The sequence below is a fragment of the Scheffersomyces amazonensis genome (genome assembly GCF_036850825.1).
Source record: "Scheffersomyces amazonensis strain UFMG-HMD-26.3 chromosome Unknown RJT21scaffold_8, whole genome shotgun sequence".
In the NCBI taxonomy this organism is placed as follows: domain Eukaryota; kingdom Fungi; phylum Ascomycota; class Pichiomycetes; order Serinales; family Debaryomycetaceae; genus Scheffersomyces; species Scheffersomyces amazonensis.
In genome coordinates this window covers 559,817-585,913 of record NW_027042748.1, presented here as the reverse complement: position 1 = coordinate 585,913, position 26,097 = coordinate 559,817, and the positions used below count along the sequence as shown (strand labels likewise).

The following is a 26,097-nucleotide window of genomic DNA, read 5'->3' as shown; positions in this document are numbered from 1 at the left end:
ACTACTAGAGCATTTTTTCATTCAGCTCAGTTTTGGGGCCAAGTCGTGTCCAGGTCCATCAAACAACAAATATATAATATCGACTACTGGTTACTTAACTATATAGAGGATCAGTATATTATCTAGAGTATTGTATTTAATTGATCTTTATTGTTCAAATCTCCAAGTATGGGTAAGGCAGTATCTAAATTATCAAAGGATGACTTAAAGTCACTAAGGCAGGCAACTTATTTTGATAAACGAGAATTGCAACAATGGTATAAGGGATTTATAAGAGATTGTCCATCGGGTCAATTATCTGAAGAAGAATTTTCTAAAGTATTTAGACAATTCTTCCCATTTGGAGATCCTACTGATTATTGTCGATTTTTATTTCAAGTATTTGATATTGATAATTCAAAATATATTGATTTTAAAGAATTTATAATAGCATTATCAATAACGACACGAGGGTCAGAAGATCAGAAATTGAATTGGAGTTTTAAATTATATGATCATAGACGAGTTGGGAAAATATCTTATCAAGATATGTTAGCCGTTGTATCAGCAATATATAAAATGGTAGGTTCAATGGTGGCATTACCAGATGATGAAAAGACTCCTGAACTACGAACTGAAAAATTCTTTTCAATGCTACATAAAGATAAAGATAATGATTTCATAACTTTGGCTGATTTTAAGGAATTACTGAAACGAGATCCTTCTATTGCTAATGCATTAAGTGCTTATGAAGGATTAGTATGACTTGTAATGATACACCTTTTTCTTTCTCTATGTATACGTATATATATCCATCTATCCATCCATCCATCCATCCATCCATCCATCCATGCATAATTTTATTTCATTCACATCTACTGGTTTTAGATAAAATACAAGTATATATTAAACTAACATTTCATTTTAATACAAATGTAAAGAACTGAATACGTAAATACTAAATAATTACACCATATATGATTATTGTTGTCCTTCGACAGCTTCCAATAAACCGTCTAATAAATCATCCACTTCATTGATATCTACACCAGTACAAATACTAACGACTTTTTTAAACTTTGATGCTAATATACTATAATCTTGTAATTCTTTTAAATCTTGTTCTAATTTAGCATTAATATGTTTATAAGCCAGAATTCTAGCATTTAAAATTGGAACAGGTTGTAACAGTTTTAAAAGTTCTTCATTTGATTTAAGTTCATCAATGGATTCTTTCTTAATCAATCGATCATAAATTGGTCTAATTATAAATGGTTCATCTGCATCAAATTCTTTATCATCATCATCATCATCATCATGATCACGATCTTCTCCATCATTATTATCTGATTTTAATAATTGTAATTTATCATTAATATTAGCCAGTTTTATCTTTAAAGTATCAAGTTGAACCAATTTTTCAACCACTTTCTTGGTAAGAAATCTATTATTTGCAGTAACAATGGTTGTATTATGTAATGCATCATTCAAATTCTTTATTTGTTCAATTTTAGATTTAAGTATATTATCATATTCTTCATTAGTATTACTTAATAATTGTTGAATACTTTGAAATATCTTACTAGAAGCAGATTTAGAATTAATTTGTTCATTATTATCTTTAATCGACTCAGTAGCTGAATTAGAATTAGAATTAGAATTTGTAGTAATTATTGATGATGAAGACGTTGGAATAAATTTTGGTACTTCCAAATCTTGAGTATTCCCATTAATATCGAGTCTTTTCTTTAAGAATTCCACACTAGTTTGAATTAATTCAAAGATATGTTCATTAATTTCTTCATTTTGTGCATGCTTAACAATATCTAAATCAATTGGTTTTATACCTCTCTTATTAGCTATATGAATATCTGCTCCTAAATCTAAGAATATTTTAACAAACCAAACTGAATCATTTTCTGCTGCAATATGTAAACAAGTATTACCATTTTCTTCATCTTGAGCATTTATAATAGATGTAATTAATTCATATAATAATTTATCCTTATTAATAATATATTCTAATATTTTAGTAAGATAAAATTTACTACTATCCAATTTCTTATGAATTTGAGAAGCTAAATGATGTAAAAATGACCATTTCTTAGAATCAAATAATTGTAAATTTGGATATAACCATTTAGTTAAAAGATCATGAAAATTCCCCTTCTCCATTGAATTTGTAACTTGTATAGCAGATATTAATGGAGATTCTCCTCTAGCATTACCTCTAATTGGAGAATTTAATTTTAATTCAATAAATGAAGAAACTAAATTGAGTGAAGCTAATGATGATGCAAAATGTAAAGCAGTTTGTCCACTTTCATCTAAAGGAATATCAATAATTGAAGTACCAGGATATTTATCAAGTAAAGGTTGAAAGATTAATTTTATATCATTAAATCCTAATTTATTTTCTTGTTCAGAATCTTCTTTAAATGCTTTACCAAGTTTTGATTTTAATTCATTAGCTATTTCTACATTAGTTTCATTAATTGTAATTGGAGTTAATGTGAATGGATAATTAGGATTTTCAGAAATAAACTTTTCTACAAGTCCTTCATCCAGAAGAGATACATTTGAAGTTAATTTTTCTTTAATAAGTGATACTTTTTGTTTCTTAGTAGGTGAACCCATAAGACTAGCATCATTTTCTTCATCATTAGCTTCAGAATGAAATCTTTTGATTTGTTGTTTTGGTAATTCATCAAATTCATGAACATCAACTAAGAATAACTTTTTAGTAAATTCATAAACATCGAATTTTAAAGCTAAACTAACTGCTTTATCATAAGATATCCATAAACCACGTAATTCAAGATTTTTATGTTTAGATAAATCTAAATAATTAGAATTAGCAGAATATTCAATATTAGTAATCACTTCATTAGTTAAAAATTTTTCAATTTGACTATGATGAAAATGATTTAATTTTTCAAGAATACTAAGTAGTTGAGTTATATTAATATAAGAATCTTGAACTCTTCTTAATATAATTATAGAATCATCAGGTTTAGATCCATGTTGTAGAGTTAAATTTAATTGAATGAATTTTTGTCCTGAATATACAGCCGATGTTACTGAAGATATACTACTAGTTTTTAAATGAGTATCATGTAATCTATTCAGTATTGAATTAGTAGTTAAATCTCCTATATTTAGTGGAGATTCCATTATATGAAAAACTAATTGATATGAATTAAGGGATAAGACAAATAGTTAATTTTATTAATATATTACTTAAATGTTTAATATATATGTCTGACCCGTAGTCCAATGACACTTTCTATATGATAATACAAAGTACTATTGACCTTATATCTGTTTAGTTGTATGATAAATTGAACGCATTTCATTTTTAGGACTTCGAAGAAAATTCATCCCAATTAGGAAGTAGTAGGTTAGACGTGTCTAACCTGTAAAAGGGTGCCTCAGTAATGTGTAATCAATAAAACCTGTAAACTCATCAGGAATTACACACTATCTCAAAGCAAGAGAGAAAAAAAAAGAATATTATTATTAACTATACAAATTTGCATCTCTTCCATATATAACAAGAGAAGAGCTACACCAGTACATCAACACATTATGGATTACTCGGAGAGAGTTAACTCCAAACAAGGCGCAGGTGGAATAGCCGGCCGAGAAGAAGCCAATATTCACACAAAAAAGAGAATTCAAGATTTATTGGCAACTCAAGTACTAGATTTGGAACATGACCCATACGTGTTTCGAAACCATCTTGGATTATTGGAATGTAAATTATGTTTAACAACTCATGTAAGTGAATCATCATACATCTCACATTTAGGTGGGAAAAAACATGGATTAAATCTTGAACGAAGACGATTGTTAGATGAAAAGTATAATCACAATCGAGAACTTAATGCTAAAGTTGCAAATTTAGTTTCAATTAATAATACAGAAAAGCGTCAATGGAAGAAAATAGGTAAACCGGAATTTAATCTCTCCAAAATAAGAGATCCTGATTCCTTACAGGTAGGATTATTACTTCAAATTAATTTTCCTAAAATAACTACCGAAGAACCACTCTTTCGATTTATGTCATACTATGAATTATCTAATAAAAATCAAAATGTAATCATATCATTTTTAGATCGAGAGTCTGATTCTGAAACAGAAAACAATGAAGACAAAGATAAAGATCCTAATTCTTATCAATATTTGGTTATTTCTGGAGAACCTTATGAAAATATATGTTTAGCCATACCAAATGATAAAGAAATTGATAAACCCTCCGACATATCAGACATGTCCAAATCTTATTGGTGGTTTTGGGATACCGATTCTAAAGAATTCTTTCTACAGTTTTTGTTTAAATAATTACTAATTAAATAAAAATAATAATAGTAATAATAATCATTATTATTTAACTAATTTAATTATTTAACATTTTATTCCATATAGAGTTGTATAGTTAATGAATTAATGAGTGCATATTATGAGTTTCCTGTATATGGCCGGATTTTTCCCCCAGAAATCATCCACTTTCGGATGTGAAAAATCGAAGTTGCCGAATATAGGAAAAGGTTAATACTAATGGTAAAACAAGTATATACCATGACTCAACCACAGAACGATCAACAGCATAAGTTCTTAGTGCGGTGTGAAGAGGCGTATAATCTTGTTCAAGGTTTTTTGCATGACACTTTACCAGGAGGTCCTGTACCATCCGGAAAATCTGATTACATATTCAATGCCGATTTGCGTGAACGAGTAAAAGAAAAGGTCATATTAAGTATAGAGAAGTTATCAACTGCTATTGATAGACATGGGTAAGTATAATGATTTGTTAAATTAAATAAAATTAAATTCTTTACTAACAATATTTTTTCTTTTATAGTTTAGAAGAAATAGCTCTTTCATATAATGGAGGAAAAGATTGCTTAGTGATGTTAATATTAATCTTAGCCACTATTCATAAGAAATATTCAACAGTTGCAAATGCTTCAGATTTAATTCCTTATGAGTATAAATTAGATTCCATATATATCAATTCCGAAACCCCATTCCCTGAATTATCTGAATTTATTAGAACCTCTACAACATACTATCATTTAAATCCTATAACTATAAAATCAGGTTTAAAAGAAGGATTTTATAAATATCTTCATGAAATAAATACAAAAGTTAAATGCATAATGGTGGGAATAAGATTCAATGATCCTTACGGTAGTAAATTAAAATATGAAGATCCAACCGATCATGATTGGCCGGCATTTTTAAGAATTCATCCTATATTACATTGGAATTATATTGATATATGGGACTTTCTTATTGGTTGTGATCTTAAATACTGTTCGATGTATGATTTAGGTTATACTAGTTTAGGAGGAGTTAATAATACTATACCTAATCCTTACTTAAAGAAGGAAGGAACTGAAGATGAATATTATCCAGCATACAAATTAGTAGAGGATGCTGATAATAGAGAAAGAACAGGTAGAAATGTACTTAAATAGAAGCATAAACGTTACGATTAATTTAAAAACAAATATACACATAATAAACATAGACAATTTGTTGTAATTATGGATTTACAATTGTACTACCTCTTCTTTGAGATGCTCTATTAGTATTAGCACTCGATACTAATACTTGCTTAAAATAGTCTTCTACTAATGCTGGATTCAGACCAATCCCAATTTCTCCCAAAGCTCTTTCCCCACTAGTAGGGCCAATAGATAACTGCAGATTTTGTAGTCCAGCTCTGTCCTCTTGTTCTTTTAAACGTTTCTTTAATCTAGCTTCGGCATGATTATTATCATCAATAAGCTTTTGTAAGTATTCAATATATTCAAGAGATTTGGTTAAAATTTGACCCTTATTAGGTTTACCGTCTCTAGTACCAGAAGTTCTTGGATTACCATCTTCATCTTCATCATCTTCATTTTCATCATTTTCTTGTTTAATAGGTGGTTTACCATTCTTATTGGATTTAACTGTATCTTGAAAAAATTCAGGAGGTATTAGAGTAAGTAATTCTTGAATCTTACTAGTGACTAAATCAACCCTACCAGGATCACTCTTCTTATCATTATTATTATTATTATTATTGTTATTATTATTGATATTATCATCATCTTCAACATCACTCGTTGGATTAGACTTTATATTGGGAATTAATGAACTTCTTCTAGATTGTGGTTTATTAATCCCTCCACTAACATGTAATCCTCCTGAACCTTGAAATGACTGACTCAATTGTTTCCTAACATCTGAAGATCTAGACAATAAGTCTTCTACATCTTCTCGTTTTATTATCGGTACTCCTCTTGTAATCTCTGAAGCTGATGACCCAGAGGCAGGAATTGTGTCGGAATTATCTGTAGACAATGAGTCCAAATAAGATGTATTAAAGCCTCCGAAATTGGACATCACTCTTATAATTATTAAAATAGAATTAATGGTCTTTAAATGAAATTATTAGTATAGTAAGGAGGGGTCCAGTTTCGTATTTCTCTATTCGCACTTTATAGTTTTGTTTTGCCTCTGCGCACACCCACCACCTCCTACATATACTGTGCTTTAGTAGTTATATACATTCTTACTGTTTACTGTTTACTCCTTACTCCTATAATACACTATTTACAATTGATGAATCCATAATTAATCGTTGATATAATTGTCTTAAACGACCTTCTAATGCTTGACTTCTTCTATTCTCTTCTTGTGACCAAATAGCTGAATGATTTTGACCATTTATACCATCAGCCTTACCAAATCTTAATTGATAATAATCTAATAATACTTGTTTAAGAATATTAAAAGTTTTAAAATCTCCATCAAAACCACAATGCTTCATTTCTAAAAATGTCATTTCAAATGGATATAAATCAGTTTTACCTCTATATATCCAAAGGATTCTTAATACATCATTATAAGTTTCTTGATTACAAATTATAGTATATAATTGTAAATCTTTCTTTAAAAGATTATATAATGATAATGCTGTAAGACCATCATGATATTTAAATGCTAAAACTCTTAATATATGATTGAAAATGACTGAAAATGTTAATGCATTCAATTTTGGTGATTGAGGATTTTCTTGAGTTTTAACAATAAGTTCATCAATAAATTCCCGATGCTTTTCATCAAGAGTAGAATCCTTTAATAATTTATGAAGATAAATAGTTTCAAATAATGATTCATCTTGTTTAACTTTATCTTCATATTTATACCATTCTTGAATAAGACCATCATAATAATCAACTATATCTGAAACTGATTTTAATTCATTAATATAATCCAAGGTGGGTTTTAATGCTTCTTGTACTTGTTTGTTTAATTCCTTCATATAAATAGCTGAAAGTCCAATCCTAGTACTACTAAGAGTACGATCAAATTGTTCTCTCGTTTCTCTTATGGAATTTTTATGACTCCATGATTGACTACCCGAAGGTCCAGACCGACCTGTATGATCTTCCGTTTGTAAAGATCGAAATAAATTGGCTAAAGTTTCTTTCTCTTGTGGTTTCTTTTTAGTTATTACTTCTCTAATCTTACCCATATCTAAGAAATCTTGACCAAATAAATCATCAATAATTGGAGGACTTGTTTGATCTTCTTCAAGCGTTGAATCGAGTCTTCCTCTTTGTGATTTATGTAATTCAAACTCCTCATGTGATTTTAATAGTTCATCTTCAATACTAGAATGGTTGTTAATTTTCTCTTCTTCCTTTAGACGATTAAAGAAATCTTCAAAAGTTTTGGTTGGATCTGTTTCTTGATCATTTGCTTCTACATTGGAATCCTTCGTTTTCATTTCTCCAAATTCTTCTTTAAGAAAGTTATCTATTATGTTGAAGTCATCATAAGAACTGGAACTAGTTTCTTCTATATTATCATCTTTTTTACTTGCTTCTGATTGTATTTGTTCTTGACTACCTTCAGCTTCACCTATACTGTCGACATGGTTATCGAGTAGTTCACTGATTTTCGTCAAATCCAAATCAAAATTTCGTGAGTTTCCTGAGTCAACCTCTGAATCTCGAGCATCTTTCTTTGTCTCCTTATTGCTAGAGTCTTCAGCGGAATCCAATATATCGAATAATGAGTCGTGATCAGACTCGTTCGAAAAATGTCTGCGACTATGCCTTAACTGGTCCAAAGAAACCGGTGACACATATGAAACGCATGGGTATGGCTTCTTCATACACGCCCTTACGCTCCCTATCAAACGTATGGACCTTATCATAATAGACCTTATACTTCTTTAGATACTGTAGAGATAGTAGTTAATATTAAGCTGGAGAGTATATGATCAGGAAATTTTTCACACTAAAGATGGGGGCTGTGTGCAGGAATTGCATACTAATTTGCATACTAATAATCGTATTATACATTAATGCTGTAGTTAGAGAGGTTTATTATAATTTAGATAAATTTTAATCATCATCCACTATGGACTTTGAATTATCGCTTTCGTCTAACTCGATGACTTCGGAGAATTCGGATACAATCACATTTACCCGTTCATTGGGAAGTATGTCCAGTTCCAGTTCCAGTTCCAACTCTTCTTCGCCTTCTAGTAATATCAGTTCGCGCTTACTGCTTTCTTGTTGTTGTTGTTGCTCTTCATCGTCATCATCTTCTTCTTCTTCTTCTTCTTCTTCATCATCATCATTCTGAGGACCTATATCCAATACCCCTACTTCCACAATTTCTTCCCGTTCCTTTTGTTCCAACTCTTCTCTAGCTTTCGTCTCTTTATTAATAAGTTCGTATTCTCTATACTCTTCGTCTATCAAATTAACTTCCAAATTGGATCCTAATGGATCAACTCCCCTAATTTTATTATATTTCTCATGGTCTATATCCCAAGTTGGTCCTAATTCATTTGATAAATAACTTGCCACATCATCACAATATCCTAATAAACTAACATCAAAATTACAATGATTTATAGGATCTTTATTAATTAAGATTTGTGGAACTTGTGGTGGTACTTTATCAACTATATCTGCCACAGGAGCAACTTTCAATGATGTACCTATGCTGATAAGTAAATCACAATCTGCTAAATCTTGATTAATCGAATCATGAAAGGCTCGAGGTAATGGTTCTCCAAAGAAAGTTATATCTGGTTTAAAAACTCCAAAACTTTCAGAAATATATACATCTTCATCATCTCTCAAAAGTTGATTTCTGGTCTTTGTACATTTAGGGCAATATGCAATATCTTTGTTTCGGATTTGCTCAAATATAGTCTCTCCTTTAACTTGATAGTTACAAGTAACACAAGTGGCTGTAGCAAAGGATCCATGACATTGAATTAGTTTAGATGAAGATATACCTGCATAACTCTCAAGATTATCAATGTTTTGAGTATAGTTTCTTAATAATTTCCCCTTTGATTGTAATACTTTGATAAATCCATGTAAGGGACTATAAATCTTCTCAGGAGGAAGTATCATATAAGCAATTGAATAGAATAAAGAAGGATCAGTATGAAACAATTCAAGATCAAATACTTCTTGAGGATCACTCAAACCTAAATGTTGTAATTGATTATAAAACCCTTGAGATGATCTAAAATCAGGTATACCTAAACTAGTAGAAATACCAGCTCCAGTGATAACAAGAATTTTTTTTGACGTCTTGAGGAGTCTTAATACATCATTAATATCTTTAACGTTATCAAGGCGATTTCGGATCGATTTAACTTTCATCATAGCTCGATTCAAAATTCGTATTAATGCCATTAAATTCTCATTATTCTCTTCATCATTATCATTATTTAATGCTGATGATGGTATATCTCGAGGGAAAAATCCTAGTTTTAATATAAGTCTTAATATATCTTCACTTGATGCTGCAGTTGGTAAGTATTTTTCGAGAAACTTGAGCGTTCCATGTTGTTTAAGGTACTTTCTAGTTTCAGCGACTAAATCTGGGGAAACACTTCCTACTTCATCAAATGAGACTGAATCTAAATCACTATCATCTTCTTCATTATGCTCCTCTTCACTTGATACTACTAAAGTACTTGCTGGAGGTGCTAATGATGAAGGTAGTGATAGCACTTCGACCACATCATCATCGTCGTCATCATTATTCTGCTCACTGACATCTTCGTTGGAGATTTGTTTTTGATAATGTGTATGGGTATATGATATTTCTGGTTGTGCTTCGTCTTCTACGTCGCCTTCATCTTCTTCATCTTGATCGCTTTGTTGAATCAGGTAATGCAAACTACTTCCATGAGCATGGACTCGCGTACTCACTGTAGGCGGTATACGAGCATCGGACACTTCTCCAGATGAAGATGACGGAGACGATGAACCAGAAGAACCTCCATTAAATGGAGTTATTGCTAATGGTTTATGTTTTTTAACAGGTGGTTCACTATATTCTTCTTCTTCTTCTTCTTCATTATTCTCTTGATTTGAATCTGAGTCCAATAATATTATCTCATTATTGGTAGTAGTATTTGACATAACCAAACGAATCAGTCAAATCGATATATAAATATATATATATATATAAGTTAATTTAAATTAAATTAATTATATGAACTGATTCTATGATGATAATTGCAAAAAATCTAGAGTGGGGTGGAGTGGAGTGAATTATGTATAAAGGACCCGATTTATTAATAAAATGATAATAGTTTAACAAAAAATATTATGACAATATATGATGTATAAGAAATATTTTGCAATAATTTGATTAGGTCCACAGTTAAACTAGATCTATAAATAAATTATACGAGGGTATGATTTCCTATAAGAGAAACTAACTTTGTTTTCCTGCTTATATGGGAATATTATTATGTTAGATTATGTTGCTGGGCTTATTAGCGCTGGGGATATGCGGTATATGCAGGAGATGTGCCTGATTATTACCCGAACCGGTTTGAAGTCGGAAGTAAATGTAATTAACTAGTTCAAATTGGTTTATGTGAATATCTATGGTAGAAAACTGGACCCTCTTATCTTACAAATCTGGTTATTATTATGGGTCAAGTTTATCCAAGAGCAGAAGATCTATGACCATTCATAATATCGACAATAGTTGCCTATGAGTTCCTTTTTCTACTTTGATACATCGCTTATTCTACTTCTCCTATTAGGTTGCAGAGATGAAAAGGAAATATTAACTACTGCACGGTTTGTATTGGTTCATTAAGATAATTGGTTCGATAATACCGAATTGAGCGTATTCATCTTCTGGCTTGGCTTCATACTCGATTAAAGTTCCGGAATTGCTGTTTTCGGAGCGATTTGTGCGACACTAAATAAGATTTTATTTATGAACGTGAATTTGAGAAACTTTTAGAACGACAAGTGATCCATATATTGCTTGTCTGGTATCTTGCATGTAGTGGGGAAGCAAAGGAACTAGAGACCATGAGTAGGTCAACAAAATCGTGGGTCTTTTACTGTTTCTTCATCAATTGTAGTTAACGCGAGCTTTCCCGTTTACTGTACTGCACGGGGGCTGATGTAACTGCAAACTAATAATAGGAGTTGGCTAGTCCAATTTATATATACTTTTACCATATAAGAGCATAAGCATTTTTAGTCTTAATTTCAGATTTAATTTAATATAGTGGTAAGTGGTACAATAGCAATGTACGGCATTGACATACACGATATTTAAACCACTTTTGTGTTTTTTATCTATCCACTTCCATTTAAATCATAATCTATAATAAGATACTCGACTCGATTGTATCATTACGTACGACCTATATACATAGTGAGAGTACTTCATGATGAACGAAACTACGACGAATATACGAAATCAGAAAATATTTGATAATATCGGTTATCTAGAACAACATTACGATTTTGTGATTACTACTACCACTAGGACTTTTTAATTGTCTAGTTTCAATAAACAATGTGCTGTCCATCGATTGATTCAAGATTCTGATCCAGTCCCCTCTGATCTCACAACCCATAATTGTAGTTGTGATTGTGGTTGTATTTGTGTAATGTCCTCTCTGTTCAATATTACTTACACTACTGGGCCAATTGGTTGGCTGCTCAGTTGCTAATAATTTGGTTACTGCAACACACGTCGAGAAAAAATGGTGTGCGCCTCGACATCTTTTTTTTAATCAAGTAATAGAGAAAATCAACCGAAGCCGAAATTGAATTTAATTTTAATTTTCACTTGTCCTTTTTCTCTCATTTTAGTTAAATAACTCCAATTGTCGTTATTGAAGTTGTTCAATTGATATCATTCTTCTAGTTAAGTGTAATCAACAGTTATTCAATTGTATTATAATCATTTGAATTTATATCTATATATATACTGATTGGTTTATCGTACACGTAAGAGAATAATTATACAATATGTTGGATAACGTAGAATTTATTACTACTCCACCAGCAGCACCTCCAAAACCTGCTACTGATGAATCAGGTGTATTAACCAGTGCTTCTCCTTCAATTCATAATCCTCCATTACCTGCTGATGGTCCAGGTTCTAAACATTTTAGTAATCTTGCTTTATTAGGATTTATTACTATAATTCCTTATTATATTACAAGAAAATTGGGATTGGGATTTAAAACATGGTTATTTTTCACTTTATTATTGGCACTTCCAATATTAATGTCTTATTGGACTGTTTTATCCACATTTTCTCCAAGAATTAATGAAAAGGCAAAATACCCAAATAAGCCAATTTCTCACTATTTAGAATATCATACTGAAGAATTAAAAGCAAAATATGAAACTTCAAATGGTGGTAAAGGTACTAAAATTCCAATTGAAACTTTCCAAGAATTATATTTCGAAGGTAAAGTTAGTTTTAAAGGAGATTGTTTAGATGTTATGGAATATAAACATGATTGGGCTAATTTCAGATTTACTCTTTCATTATTCAGATTCTTCTTATTAGGTATGATTCCTGAAGTTATCTTACATTCTAAATCTCAAGATGAAGAACAAGTTAGAGAACATTATGATAGAGGTGATGATTTTTACACCTGGTTTTTAGGTCCAAGAATGATCTATACTTCTGGTGTTATTAGTGATGTTGCTAGAGAAGAAACCTTAGAAGAATTACAAGATAATAAATTGAAAATTGTTGCTGATAAAATTGATCTTAAGAAAGGTGAACATGTTCTTGATTTAGGATGTGGTTGGGGTACTTGGGCTACTTATGCTTCGTCTCAATATGGTGCTCATGTTACTGGTATTACTTTAGGTAAAAATCAAACCAAATGGGGTAATACTTTATTAAATAAATATGGTGTTGAATCTGATCAATCAAAGATTGTATGTGTTGATTATCGTGATGCTCCAAAATCTGATAAGGCTAATGGTAAGTATGACAAGATTACTTGTTTAGAAATGGCTGAACATGTTGGTATTAGAAGATTTACTGCATTCTTAGAACAAGTTCATGAATCTTTAGAAGATGATGGTTTATTCTTTTTACAATATGCTGGTTTAAGAAAGAACTGGCAATATGAAGATTTAATCTGGGGTTTATTTATGAATAAGTATATTTTCCCAGGTGCTGATGCTTCAACTCCATTAAGTTTTGTTGCATCATGTTTAGAATCTGTTGGTTTTGAAATTGTTAGTGTTGATAACATTGGTGTTCATTATTCTGCTACTCTTTGGAGATGGTACAGAAACTGGTTAGGTAATAAAGATAAAGTTGTTAACAAATATGGTATTAGATGGTTTAGAATTTGGGAATACTTCTTATCATCTTCAGTTATTGCTTCAAGAAATGGTACTGCTACTTGTTATCAATTTATATTAAGAAAGAATATCAATTCTTATAGAAGAGTTGAATATATTCCAAAACAAAAAGGTTTATTAGGACCTCTTGAACAAGGTACCAGATGGGCTAAGCCATGAGCTCAAATTATGAGGTATTCTCTTTTTTGCTATATTTTTATTCAAGAATATGGTTATGCTAATGCTTAACCATGATAGAAATCATAAAAGTACTTAAAAGATCCTTTTAATAATATTAATCATATACAACAGTTAAATGGTGTGTGATATATGTAGTTTAGCTACTAGTTTAACTTTTTGATAGAATCCGTATTAGAAATTCTCTAAAGCTAAATGAATGTCAATTGATTATATATTTACAAATTAAGATAATTATAAATATTCTATAATATCTATGATCCTCGGAGTTGCTAATTATGATTCTTGAGTCATGTATTTAATTAAGCACTATTACATACCTTCTGGAAATTCTACGGTTAATCAATCGTGTATTCTTACATGCGGGCCAAAGTCCGGGGTAAGCCATAAAAAGAAGTCAAATCAGAACTTGTATCCCCCATATTTCCCCTTATCTACAGTAAGGTGTTTTTAAGCACTACGCGCCTCCCTAGAGAATTGCCTTAGTATGAGCAGCCAAATAAATAATGAGAAGTCCTACAAATAATAGTAAATTTTGGATACGTGGGGGATTCTGAGCACGGATTGTTATCAATGGCCTATCATTATTGGCCAACATACTCCGCTCTAAGGATTTATAAAACTTGCCGAAATGTAGTTAGACGATTTTGACTTCTGTCAAAGGTTATCTTGGTTTCGGAGTTTCACATGGGGGATTCATCGGCCGGCCCTTCGTATACTACATTGCCTCGGCCATTCCCATTTAATTATAGAAGAAATAAGGTTAAGTATTGCGGTGTGGGGGTAGGTGCGGAAAGTTCCGATGGACCGAAGGAATAAGTGAGATAATCTAGAAGTCTATCTTATTGGATATTCGCTACGGAACCGATACGGTAGGGAAAATATTTACAATTGTTTTAGTCACATGGTTTAACTTTTGACTCTGTCTACTATTTCTCACTACAAACAGCAAGGCCTGTATCGTTCCAGCGGATGTTTTTCTTATGACTTCTTCCACAAGAGTCCGCATTCTTATTGTGAACTGATTTTTTTTCTTTTTTGTATAACCGCAATCAAATCTGGGGTAGATAAATTTTAAAATCTATGGAAATTGATAGGGCAAAGTTGAATCATCAACCTGGCATTTTTAAATTAGAAATATAAGTAGTATATATACCTTTCATCATCCCCTAATTTTTTAGTAATTTCAGATTTTTCATCTTAACTATTTGAAACATTTTTTTCAATTTTTATCTATATCAATTTATAGTACTATAATAATGTCTTCTCCATTTCCTCAAACTGTCGATAAACTTAAAGGTGTTCAAATCTTAGGTCCAATTCCTCAAGAAGCTAAACATATCTTCAATGCCGAGGCTTTAGGATTGCTCGCCACTTTACATCGTTCTTTTAATGCACAAAGAAAGTTATTATTAGCCAATAGAAAAGAACAACAAAAATTAAGAGATTCTGGTGTTTTACCTGACTTCTTACCAGAAACTGCTCATATTAGAAATGACCCAACTTGGACTGGACCACCTTTAGCTAAAGGTTTACAGGATAGAAGAGTTGAAATTACTGGTCCAACCGATAGAAAAATGGTTATTAATGCCTTGAATTCTGGTGTTGCAACTTATATGGCTGATTTTGAAGATTCTTTAACTCCTGCTTGGAAAAATTTAGTTGAAGGTCAAGTAAATTTATATGATGGTGTTAGAAGAAATTTAGAATTTGAAACTAATGGTAAGAAATATAAATTAAATTTAGACCCAAAGAGACATATCCCAACTTTAATTGTTAGACCAAGAGGTTGGCATTTAGATGAAAAGCACGTCTTAGTTGATGGTGAACCAGTTAGTGGAGGTATCTTTGATTTTGCTATTTATTTCTATAACAACGCTTTTGAATCAATCAAGCAAGGATTTGGTCCTTACTTTTATTTACCAAAAATGGAACATCATTTAGAAGCAAAATTTTGGAATGATATTTTCAACTTTTCTCAAGATTATATCGGATTAGCAAGAGGTAGTATTAGAGGTTCAGTTTTGATTGAAACCTTACCAGCCGCTTTCCAAATGGATGAAATTATTTATCAATTGAGACAACATATTGCAGGTTTGAACTGTGGTAGATGGGATTACATTTTCTCTTATATTAAATCCTTAAGAAATCACCCAGAATTTATTTTACCAGATAGATCTTCTGTCACTATGTCTGCTCCATTCATGTCCTCATACGTCAAATTATTAGTTAACACCTGTCATAAAAGACAAGTCCATGCCTTAGGTGGTATGGCTGCTCAAATTCCAATTAAGGAAGATCAAGAACGTAATAGACTTGCCTTGGAAAATGTCGCTAAAGATAAATTAAGAGAAGTTACAGCAGGCTGTGATTCTTGTTGGGTTGCTCATCCAGCTTTAGTGCCAGTTGTTCTTAAAGTTTTCAATGAACATATGAAGGGTCCAAATCAAATCAATGTTCCACCTAAGGTTCCATACACTCCAGTCACTGCTCGTGATTTATTGAGTCCTTTCGTTCCAGGTGGTAAAATTACTGAACAAGGTATCAGAACTAATATCATTATTGGTTTATCTTACATCGAAGCTTGGTTAAGAAATGTTGGTTGTGTTCCTATCAATTATTTAATGGAAGATGCTGCTACTGCCGAAGTATCCAGAACTCAAATTTGGCAATGGGTCACTCACGGTGCTACTACTGATAAGGGAGTTGTCGTCACTAAGGATTTAGTAAAGAGATTGTTGAATGAAGAATATAATAAATTGGCCGGTTCTGCTAAACCAGGAAACAAATTCAAGCAAGCTTTGAAATATTTCGCTCCTGAAGCTACTGCTGAAAGATACAATGATTTCTTAACTACTTTGATTTATGATGAAGTTACCACTATTGGTAGAGCTTTGCCAGCAGAAAGATTATAAGTGGGTCTATTCCCCGCGGAAAATGATCTAGCTATTAATTTCACCAGTTTGAATTCACGGGGATCCATTTCTTCTTTTTAATAATCATGTTATGTTAACTACTTTATTTATTCATTTATTTATATGTATTAAAAATACCACGTTATGTCATGTTAATTACATCACAGTATAGGTTAAGTGTAGGCTTGCTATATAGAAACGCGGACCATTCTTACATCCGAGATTACTCAATTGGGGCATGTGCGATAAATAGAAAATGTTGAATAGTAAGCTTTAAACTAATGCTTGCGCAAAGTTAGGAAAGTAAGCGCAAAATTGGGAAAGCATACCTGTTAAAGACAGCCAACAAAGCGTGATTAGCAGAAGTAAAATTTGTAGTATGCAGACCAATAGTATTTTCGGGTTAACTAGGATTTTTTCTTAACCCCTCTCCGTGGTACCGTAAATACGGAGCATATTGAACCACGTATTTATAAGATTATGATTAGAAATTTTAATTTAGCGGACATAGAGTATGATTTCCGTGAGACATAATCGGTGAGTGGCAGTCCACTACGCTTGAGCATATGCAACACGGGGATACTGTCACCGATTGAATATGGTATATAACACGACGAGCCGAAATGATGAGTAACTAGAAAATATATGGTATTAACTTTGTTGAGTCGAGAAACAGTATCATATTTATTACTGTTCCCCAATATCACTGATAGAGATAAAGGGAAATGTTCTTAGAAATTCTACTACATACGGTCACCTTCTACAGTTATCTCCATATCCCATTATAACTTGAAAGGCAAATAATTGTTGGACATTAAAACCGTAAGGAAAGTGCTTTCGTACCGATTTAGGAATACCCGAAGGATGGCTGTACACCATGGATCATTCGCACTTTCCTAAATAGGCAATTCCGCAGAAAATTATCATTAATAATAAGCACTTTCATAAGGATAATTTTTGTTTCCTGCTGATTCACCAAAAAAGAAATTGCTTACGAAAGAGGATGCGAAATCTTAGTAACAAAATTAGAGTGGGTGTATCAGCCGTAAACGAGGTTAACTCCTAATGCAAAAATGAAGGCTTACTAAACTTTGAAATCGCAGCAAAATTTATATATAAATACATCTTTTCTTTCTTTCGAATATTCAACTTTATTTACTGTAATCAAATAAGTTAATTAATACTTTTATATTACTATACCACTTGAGTACAAGCCGCATTTTTAAAGCACCTTTAATTTTTCAAAGTTACCACATCTAATATACAATAAAATTTTATCATAATAGAAAAAATGCACTATAGATTTATGAGAGATTCCTTTGTTGGTAGAGTAGTCTACCATCTATCAAAGCATAAGTATTTCAGTCATAAAGAAGAACATCCAGATTATGTGATACCTGAAAAATATCTTGCCAATGAGTTAAAGGCCAAAGAATTTGAAAAAATTGAGGGCATCGAATTTGAAAGAGATATACCGAATGATTCTAGTGCTAGTTCATCATCTAGTACTACTCAAGTTGAAGATCCAAGGATCGTAGTTACATGGGATGGTGATGATGATCCTGAAAATCCTGTTAACTGGCCATTTTATCAAAAGGCATTCTTTACTTTCGAAATTGCATTCTTAACTACCGCTGTCTACATGGGTTCTGCTATCTACACTCCCGGTGTAAATCAGATTATGGCTGAATTTAATGTTGGTCAAACTGTTGCTACTTTACCTTTGTCATTGTTTGTGATCGGTTATGGTATTGGACCAATGGTTTTCTCTCCAATGTCTGAAAATGCCATTTTCGGAAGAACTTCAATTTACATTGTCACTTTATTTCTCTTTTTCATATTGCAAATTCCAACTGCCCTTTCAAATGATATCGTTTCTTTATGTATTTTAAGATTCTTGGGTGGTATATTTGCATCTCCATGTTTAGCTACAGGTGGTGCCTCCGTATGTGATGTTTTATCAATTCCTTATGGTCCTGTTGGTATTGCCTGTTGGGCTTTAGGTGCCGTTTGTGGTCCATCGTTCGGTCCATTTTTTGGTTCAATCTTGGTTGTCAAGGGTGACTGGAGATGGACTTTCTGGTTTTTAGCTATTACTAGTGGTTCAACTTTGTTGGTCCTTAGTTTCCTTTTACCTGAAAGTTATGGTAAGACTTTACTTACTAGAAAGGCTAAAAGATTAAGAGCACTTACCGGTAACGATTTAATTACTAGTGAAGGTGAAATTGAAAATGCAAGTTTAACTGCTACTGAATTAGCTATTGAAACATTATGGAGACCAATTGAAATTTCAATTGTTGAACCTGTTGTCTTATTAATCAATATCTATATTGCTTTAGTTTATTCCATCATGTATCTTTGGTTCGAAGCTTTCCCAATTGTGTTCTACGAAATTCATCACTTCACATTAATTGAAATGGGTCTTACTTATATGAGTATTGTTATTGGTATTGGTCTTGCTGCATCCATTTATATTCCTGTCATTTATAGAATCTTTACCATTCCTATGAAGAGAGGTGATGATGTTGCTCCTGAACTTTTTATTCCTTTAGCTGCGGTTGGGGGTATTTGTATGCCAGTTGGTATTTTCATCTTTGGTTGGACTTCAGCTGCTGATCTTCCTTGGATTGCTCCATTAATTGGGGGAGCAATTTATGCAGCTGGAGCTTTCCTTATTTTCCAAACATTATTTAATTACTTGGGTATGTCATTCTGGAGATATTTGGCTTCAGTATTTGCTGGTAACGATTTATTCAGATCAGTTATTGCTGGTGTATTCCCATTATTTGGTAGAGCATTGTTTGACAATTTAAAGACTGAAAGATTTCCAGTTGCTTACGGTTCTACTATTTTAGGATGTATTACTATTTTAATGCTCCTTATTCCTGTTTTGTTTTATGTCAATGGTCCAAAATTAAGAGCCAGATCAAAATATTCTGGTTCGGGTTAGTTTTTTATAGAGGGGTTAATTATTGTTTCTTGTTAATAGAAGTTCTTTATAGAGTTAGAAGAATAATCATTTAATTTAATATCTACATTTATTTCAATTTTTAGTAACTTTACTGCAAAAAGTTAATATCATAGGCGCAACGCGTAAATGAAGTATTTACTTCAAAATTTGTTAAACAATTGGAGAAATGATTCTAACAAAGTTTACTCATATTCGAATCAGTAGTGCAATTGTATTATCAATTTACACTAGAAATCAAAAGTATGTGAATGTGCTGTTTTCTGAAGAGGTACTGCCTTTACTTCACCGGTATTTTATACTTTTATAAGGAAATAAGGCAAGACACGACATATCATCGTGACTCAATAATCACCGAAATTAATTAACGATGTGCGGAACTTAAATCCCGTGAAAAAACTATACGTAACAAGTAGTCTACACTTAAAATGTTATATCATAATTAGTAGATTCCATCTTTAGATGAAATCTAATTCTAGTTTTGTAGTATTAAATTAAAAAATCAAAACATCTATAAAAAGCCATTAAGAATAATTAGATTTACTTTGCATTATTAATTGTATTAATTGTATTAGTTGTAGCAGAAGTAGTAGTAAGTGTCATAAAAAAAGTGTATTAGTACTTTATCGTATCGAATTGAATTGAATGAATTTCAGTTATTTTGAAATCACTTAGTTGGTAGTCTTAACAGCAAAACCAAAGATATCACCAAAGAAAGAACCTTGGAATTTTGATTCGTATTTAGCGTTGTTAGCTCTAATTTCTTTCATAATTTGAGCTTCCTTTTCGGCAGCAGTTCTAACGACAGGCTTTTGAACTTGAGAAATCATTGTAATGTATTGAGGAATAGATTGGTTATCTTGAGAATTAATATTATTAACAAAGTAGAAGTATAGATTTCAATAAAATTTATAAAATGAAATTATGTCTTATTTATATTAATATACAACATGCTGTTGATCATATAGGCTGTTCCATAATTAAGAAATTGCAGCAACCACACAACGTCTTTAAAAATTTTTCTGCGGACTTTTTTAGCCATCAGTCCGACAAAAAAGAAATTTGTTCAGTTAATCCGAACCAGGACTTAAAAAACAAATTTTACAATCCCTTTAAACCGATTGATTTGAGTCATAAGTTTATATAGTAACATTATATTCATTCGAATGGTGTGAGTTATATGTATCTATCCGAACCAACATTCAACACATTATCTAGAAATTGTATATAGAATACATGGTAGAATATTATCCTATGCTTACACGTCTTTCCTTTATTCTTCCTTTTTGCTTGGATTTTTTACGCCTTGCGGGAAAAAAAAACAACTCAAAGGAAACAAAAAAGAAATTATGAGGGGCGCTACTTCCAAATTAGGTCTACCCCTCCTCTGCTTATTGAAGTGTTGGACCTACCACTATTAATTCAACTAATGTTGGCTATTATAAAGTTCAAGTAATCATTCCACTTGACAATGCAGTATACACAATGGCATCATATAATGAGTCAATGATTTAAGCATCGACCTGACATATAAACTATCTCTTCCTGTTTTTCCCTAAGGTGACTCAGTACGGGTCTGTGGAAAGGAATCAGTTCCTTATTTGTCTCGGGTGTACGGACAATTTTTAGCTTTTCCTGCACATGGAACTTGCACACGATCTAAGCGATGGGAATAACTGTTGACATTAGCTAAACTCCCAGTGATAGGATTTAAGCTCTTACAGTGTTCCTTTATATGATATGTAAACTAAATCTGAAGGATTTTGAAAGAGGACAGATATTCCTATTCTTTCGGATTTTGGTTGAATAGCTTAAATGCATCACCAATAGAACTGAAGGATTTTCGCGATTACTGGTTTTCGAAAGTAACTCACTTACTCATCATATATGAACTAAGGAGATTGTCATTAATATAGCTCTAAAAATTAAACATCTACAAGAGTAAGGAATTGTGAGATTATTTATTCAGTTAAGGTAACGTTTCTTTATATATATCTGTGATTGCCAGAATAAACTGCTAAACGTTTCATAATTGATTATGTCACAGGTTCGAGTTAAGGTATCGTGACGTAGAGGGATTTGAAGATTTTCTGATTCACAAATTTTGGAGCTAAGGCAAATGGCAAAATTTTCACTGCAGGAAACTACTGAATGATTTGAAATGCACAAATAGTTCTAGCTGCAAAATCTTCAAATACCGAAGTGATACAATAGTAAATATTGATTTTCTGCACAACCTTTTATGTCAAAATTGTGCACCTATGTACATAAAAGCACTCTCATTCTTGTGTTGGATAACTTTTATATAGCTACTCTAAAGGAATCAAATCGAGAATATATGCAATGGTTGTAGACAATGAAAGTGAATCTAATGATTGTGTTCAAAAGTTATGAGAATTGTTCAATAAAGGGGTATGTAAACAGTTATGATGCTGATTACTATTTCTTCGTTAATGTTTAATACAAGTATTGATTTTGTGAATTTCCCCTACATACCTTTTCAATACACGTCAACTTACTTTGTCATACTCCAGTCTACATTATACCTCAATTATCGGAGTTACAATAAAACTATTTAGTAGACGATGGATTGCCGTATGTAATTATTACTAGTTTTAGTTACGCATAAAAATACAAATTAGGTAAGATTAATAAATTTTTTTATACGTATAATGACGATGGTTGGTGATATTTGACATATTAACGTTATTAGGGAGGCTTAAAGACCGTAACCAGGTACTGATAGACGGTTCCGCTTAAGACAATAAGAAATTGCAAATTGACGAAAATCACTAAATACTGACAAGCTCCATTCTAGATCGTCTCGGGGTCATAATTGTAGGAGAGATGAGTGAATTAATCAACTTGATCGTGACAAGTGGCTGCCAATTTTGAAAAATTTAAATTGCCAATCTATTATGGCCATAAACCCCTCTAAAAAATAAATTTCGTATAATTAACGTACCGAGAAGGAGAACATTATGAGTATAAACTTAAAGTAAATTTATTATATGTTGCAGGTTAGTGATCGTCAAGTTTCTCCTCCTCTTTGATATTGAAGTGGCTGAAATAACTGAAGGTAAATTTCAAAGTATCTAAGACTAAGTTAGATTAAGAGAAATACTATATGCCAAGACTCTAACATTTCAAATCTAGGCCAGATTGTAAGGCTGCTGATAAGATAGAAAATGATAGATATATGCAAATCGATGAGCTATTCATACCATAATAAAATAATAAATACGATAACATAAAATAAAATAAACTAAAACGAAATTGAATGGAAACGAAAATGGACGAGGCCACATAGTTCCATGGGATGTATTGAAATAGGCGCAAATATTATATAATGAAAAGGGTAAGTGTCAAAATGCAGGAAAGAACACAAGATGTCAGTGCAGCCCACGCATGCTTATTTGTTGAAGAGACTCAGAAATGTGACTATTTCTTTGATGAAAAAGACTAGAATTAGATTAAAGGGTACATATAAGTCAATGTGATGAGTTATATAGTTATTTATTTATTTAGTAAGTTAGTTCATTTGCCTAGTTTATCGGAATTATTTTAAAGAAGCATCGAAATTATATAAATTAATTTATGCATAAGTTTAAATTACTGAAAAATTTCATTTATTATACAAGAGTAAAATGCAATTACTTTTCCTATTTAGGAAATATAACGACTCTTTCTAGGTAATTCTTAACAACCGCGCACGTGATTGGAATCAGAGGACTTCTAGACCCTTATTTCTGGCCTATTGTTTAAGTTGCTCGTCTAAAATTTTCTTCGCGTTTTATACCACAAAAGACTACGGGTATCCTGGGGGCTGACCAGGCAATACTTCGCGACCAACGGGTATTATACATAATCAAAGGTGGAACGAGATGAAAAAGGAAATAGAATTAAGTTAACCAATAAACAAAACGATAAATAAATAGAATAGAATAGAATAGAAACATGAAATAGATTCTAATAATATTTTGTAAATGTATATTGTATACATAAATAATTATGTAGACCATTAGAGATGAGATGGATCATTAACTGTGGAAGAGGAAAGATATTATATGAAACGTAAGTAGTTTGTAGAAAAACACTCGGATCATGAAATTTCATTCCCACTATACCTTTGTTTTTGTACAGGAGGCACCTATTTGATACACGACAAGAAAAATGCAAAAAAAAAAAGAATTATAAAACGTACACAAAATTCGAAAAATTTACAGCTTTGTTTACGATTTATACTTATTAGGTTCGAACGGGTATCAAATTGAGACAAGATGTCAACACTGTTTGCAGGTTAAATTTCAAACGTTTACAAGTTGACTCCTTTTCTCTATTGTTTATTTTCTAACCTGTATATCAACAATGCAAAAAAAAACTCTCCATACTTTAGAATTTTAACTATACAAAACCTGTCGATATCACAAACCTTAGAAAACAATTCGGATACGAAAATGACAACGACGAAAGTTCAAAGACGTATAACCACAAATTTTTTTTTGTATACATATTATCTACCACATTTCTTTTTGGTTATTTCCAACTTTTATTCACTCCTTTCAACTTAACTCATTCCTTTCCTTAGCTATTAGTTCCAACTAAAAGTTTGTATTAACCAACTAATCTCAAACTTTTCATTTATCCATCATTTATTTGCTTTTGTATTAATAAATTTCTACAGTCACTCCTTACAGTATATTCTTCCCTAGAAGTTTACTCATCAAATCAAATAATATATTTACAATCTTTTTAAATTCATTCCTTTGAAAATATTTAGCTATTAAAATGTTATTTAAATCAGTTATTACTATCTCTTTAGCTGCCTTAGCTTTTGCTGCTCCTCATCAACATCATCAACATAAAGAAGAAAAGAGAGCTGTTGATATTGTCACCAAAACAAATGTGATTGTTGTCACTGTTGGTGGTGATTTCACTGCTACTCTTCCAGCTGCTGAAGGTACTCCAGCTGCTGTTACAGCTGCTGCTGCTGCTGCTGTTTCAGTTCCTCCACCTCAACAACAACCAGAATCTTTCACTAACCCAACTACTTTTGAAAGTGTTGCAACTACTGCTTCCACTCAAGCTCCAGTTGCTTCTGCTGATGCTGAAGGTGCTAAGGGTATTACTTATACTCCTTACTCTAACGATGGTGGTTGTAAACCTCAATCTCAAATTAACTCTGAAGTTGCTGCTTTAGCCGGTTTCGATATTATTAGATTATACGGTGTTGACTGTAACCAAGTTGCTGCCGTCTTAGCCGCTAAACAACCAAACCAAAAACTTTTCGCTGGTATCTTTGATATGACTCAAATTACTGCTGGTATTCAAACTTTAACTGATGCCGTTAACGCTAACGGTGGTTGGGATGAAATTTTCACTGTTTCTATTGGTAATGAATTAGTTAACTCTGGTCAAGCCACCCCAGCCCAAGTTGCTTCTTATGTTCAAGAAGGTAGAGCTGCTTTAACTGCTGCTGGTTACACTGGTCCAGTTGTTTCTGTTGATACTTTTATTGCTACCATGGAACACACTGAATTATGTACTATCTCTGATTACGTTGCTATTAACGCTCACGCTTTCTTTGACGGTACTTATGTTGCCGACAAAGCTGGTGATTGGTTATTAATTCAAATCCAAGCTGTCTGGACTGCTTGTGCCGGACAAAAATCCGTCTTAGTTACTGAAACTGGTTGGCCATCCCAAGGTGAAACCAATGGTGTCGCCGTCCCATCTAAGCCAAACCAAGAAGCTGCTATTGCTTCCATTAAAGAAAAGTGTGGTAATGATTCCATTTTATTCACTGCTTACAATGATTTATGGAAAGCTCCAGGTGCCTTCGATGCTGAACAATACTGGGGTATTTTCTCATCTTAAGTTAATTAATTTATTAATTAACTAGGTGGTTTTTTTTGGTTTCTTTTCTTCACTTTTCTTATATCTTCCTCTTATCAACTTTTTATCTTTGATTCTTTATACCATTTGTTTCTAGTTTGATTTCCTCGTTACCCAATGATTTGATTATAATCAATCATTATTATTTGTTCTTTGACTTTTACGTTTTTTTGTTTTTTTTTATACATACATTTTATCATCATATTTTTTTATATCTGATATCCCAAAAGAAAACTCCAAAATTTTTAGAAGAAGAAGAAGTATGAGGAAGGATTTAAGAAACCGTTTTTTATATCAATATTTATGTTTATTATTACTATATCTTGATCTATGCTATTGTTTTATTGCATTGTATTTCTTAAATTAACTAGAATTCAATCTCAATAATATATGATAAATATATTAAATTATTAAACAAACTTGTAGTATACAAACATAATAGAATAAAGTCGAATAAAATAAAATAAGA

The 26,097-nt window shown here is 31.8% G+C and overlaps 12 protein-coding genes across 12 annotated transcripts; 7 read left to right on the top strand and 5 right to left on the bottom strand. All coding sequences in view use genetic code 12, as the record gives it.

Moving 5' to 3' along the window:
* Positions 1-27: 27 nt before the first annotated feature.
* On the top strand, positions 28-831 carry RJT21DRAFT_100196 (frequenin). The gene has a single exon (XM_064879707.1). It carries the CDS (start codon positions 169-171, stop codon positions 742-744), a length of 576 nt encoding a protein of 191 aa, XP_064736093.1. The 5' UTR covers positions 28-168; the 3' UTR covers positions 745-831.
* SWI6 (transcriptional regulator) lies at positions 798-3,526 on the bottom strand. Its single transcript, XM_064879920.1, has 2 exons — positions 1,610-3,526; positions 798-1,561 (listed from the first exon to the last, which is right to left on the bottom strand). The coding sequence occupies exons 1-2, from the start codon at positions 3,151-3,153 to the stop codon at positions 961-963; spliced, it is 2,145 nt and encodes a 714-aa protein (XP_064736092.1). The 5' UTR covers positions 3,154-3,526; the 3' UTR covers positions 798-960.
* On the top strand, positions 3,486-4,547 carry RJT21DRAFT_58177 (uncharacterized protein). Its single transcript, XM_064885119.1, has one exon. It carries the CDS (start codon positions 3,568-3,570, stop codon positions 4,321-4,323), a length of 756 nt encoding a protein of 251 aa, XP_064736091.1. The 5' UTR covers positions 3,486-3,567; the 3' UTR covers positions 4,324-4,547.
* A 13-nt stretch (positions 4,548-4,560) lies between these two features.
* Positions 4,561-5,462, top strand: FAD1 (FMN adenylyltransferase; the record flags this gene model as incomplete). Its single annotated transcript, XM_064884308.1, has 2 exons — positions 4,561-4,775; positions 4,844-5,462. The coding sequence occupies 2 exons, from the start codon at positions 4,561-4,563 to the stop codon at positions 5,460-5,462; spliced, it is 834 nt and encodes a 277-aa protein (XP_064736090.1).
* A 33-nt stretch (positions 5,463-5,495) lies between these two features.
* On the bottom strand, positions 5,496-6,465 carry RTG1 (Rtg1p). The gene has a single exon (XM_064885118.1). The coding sequence runs from the start codon at positions 6,376-6,378 to the stop codon at positions 5,530-5,532; it is 849 nt and encodes a 282-aa protein (XP_064736089.1). The 5' UTR covers positions 6,379-6,465; the 3' UTR covers positions 5,496-5,529.
* Positions 6,411-8,291, bottom strand: RJT21DRAFT_123369 (uncharacterized protein). The gene has a single exon (XM_064882696.1). The coding sequence runs from the start codon at positions 8,198-8,200 to the stop codon at positions 6,575-6,577; it is 1,626 nt and encodes a 541-aa protein (XP_064736088.1). The 5' UTR covers positions 8,201-8,291; the 3' UTR covers positions 6,411-6,574.
* On the bottom strand, positions 8,292-10,749 carry RJT21DRAFT_123367 (DHS-like NAD/FAD-binding domain-containing protein). Its single transcript, XM_064882695.1, has one exon. The coding sequence runs from the start codon at positions 10,440-10,442 to the stop codon at positions 8,391-8,393; it is 2,052 nt and encodes a 683-aa protein (XP_064736087.1). The 5' UTR covers positions 10,443-10,749; the 3' UTR covers positions 8,292-8,390.
* Positions 10,750-12,138: 1,389 nt separating this feature from the next.
* Positions 12,139-14,133, top strand: MTS1 (Mts1p). The gene has a single exon (XM_064882694.1). It carries the CDS (start codon positions 12,309-12,311, stop codon positions 13,830-13,832), a length of 1,524 nt encoding a protein of 507 aa, XP_064736086.1. The 5' UTR covers positions 12,139-12,308; the 3' UTR covers positions 13,833-14,133.
* Positions 14,134-14,706: 573 nt separating this feature from the next.
* MLS1 (malate synthase) lies at positions 14,707-16,937 on the top strand. Its single transcript, XM_064885117.1, has one exon. The coding sequence runs from the start codon at positions 15,110-15,112 to the stop codon at positions 16,763-16,765; it is 1,656 nt and encodes a 551-aa protein (XP_064736085.1). The 5' UTR covers positions 14,707-15,109; the 3' UTR covers positions 16,766-16,937.
* A 1,119-nt stretch (positions 16,938-18,056) lies between these two features.
* On the top strand, positions 18,057-19,802 carry RJT21DRAFT_100175 (MFS transporter; the record flags this gene model as incomplete). Its single annotated transcript, XM_064879706.1, has 2 exons — positions 18,057-18,184; positions 18,233-19,802. 2 exons carry the CDS (start codon positions 18,057-18,059, stop codon positions 19,713-19,715), a joined length of 1,611 nt encoding a protein of 536 aa, XP_064736084.1. The 3' UTR covers positions 19,716-19,802.
* A 518-nt stretch (positions 19,803-20,320) lies between these two features.
* Positions 20,321-20,607, bottom strand: RJT21DRAFT_123360 (uncharacterized protein). Its single transcript, XM_064882693.1, has one exon. The coding sequence runs from the start codon at positions 20,561-20,563 to the stop codon at positions 20,405-20,407; it is 159 nt and encodes a 52-aa protein (XP_064736083.1). The 5' UTR covers positions 20,564-20,607; the 3' UTR covers positions 20,321-20,404.
* Positions 20,608-24,264: 3,657 nt separating this feature from the next.
* MP65 (putative family 17 glucosidase) lies at positions 24,265-25,895 on the top strand. Its single transcript, XM_064885116.1, has one exon. The coding sequence runs from the start codon at positions 24,522-24,524 to the stop codon at positions 25,608-25,610; it is 1,089 nt and encodes a 362-aa protein (XP_064736082.1). The 5' UTR covers positions 24,265-24,521; the 3' UTR covers positions 25,611-25,895.
* Positions 25,896-26,097: the final 202 nt, after the last annotated feature.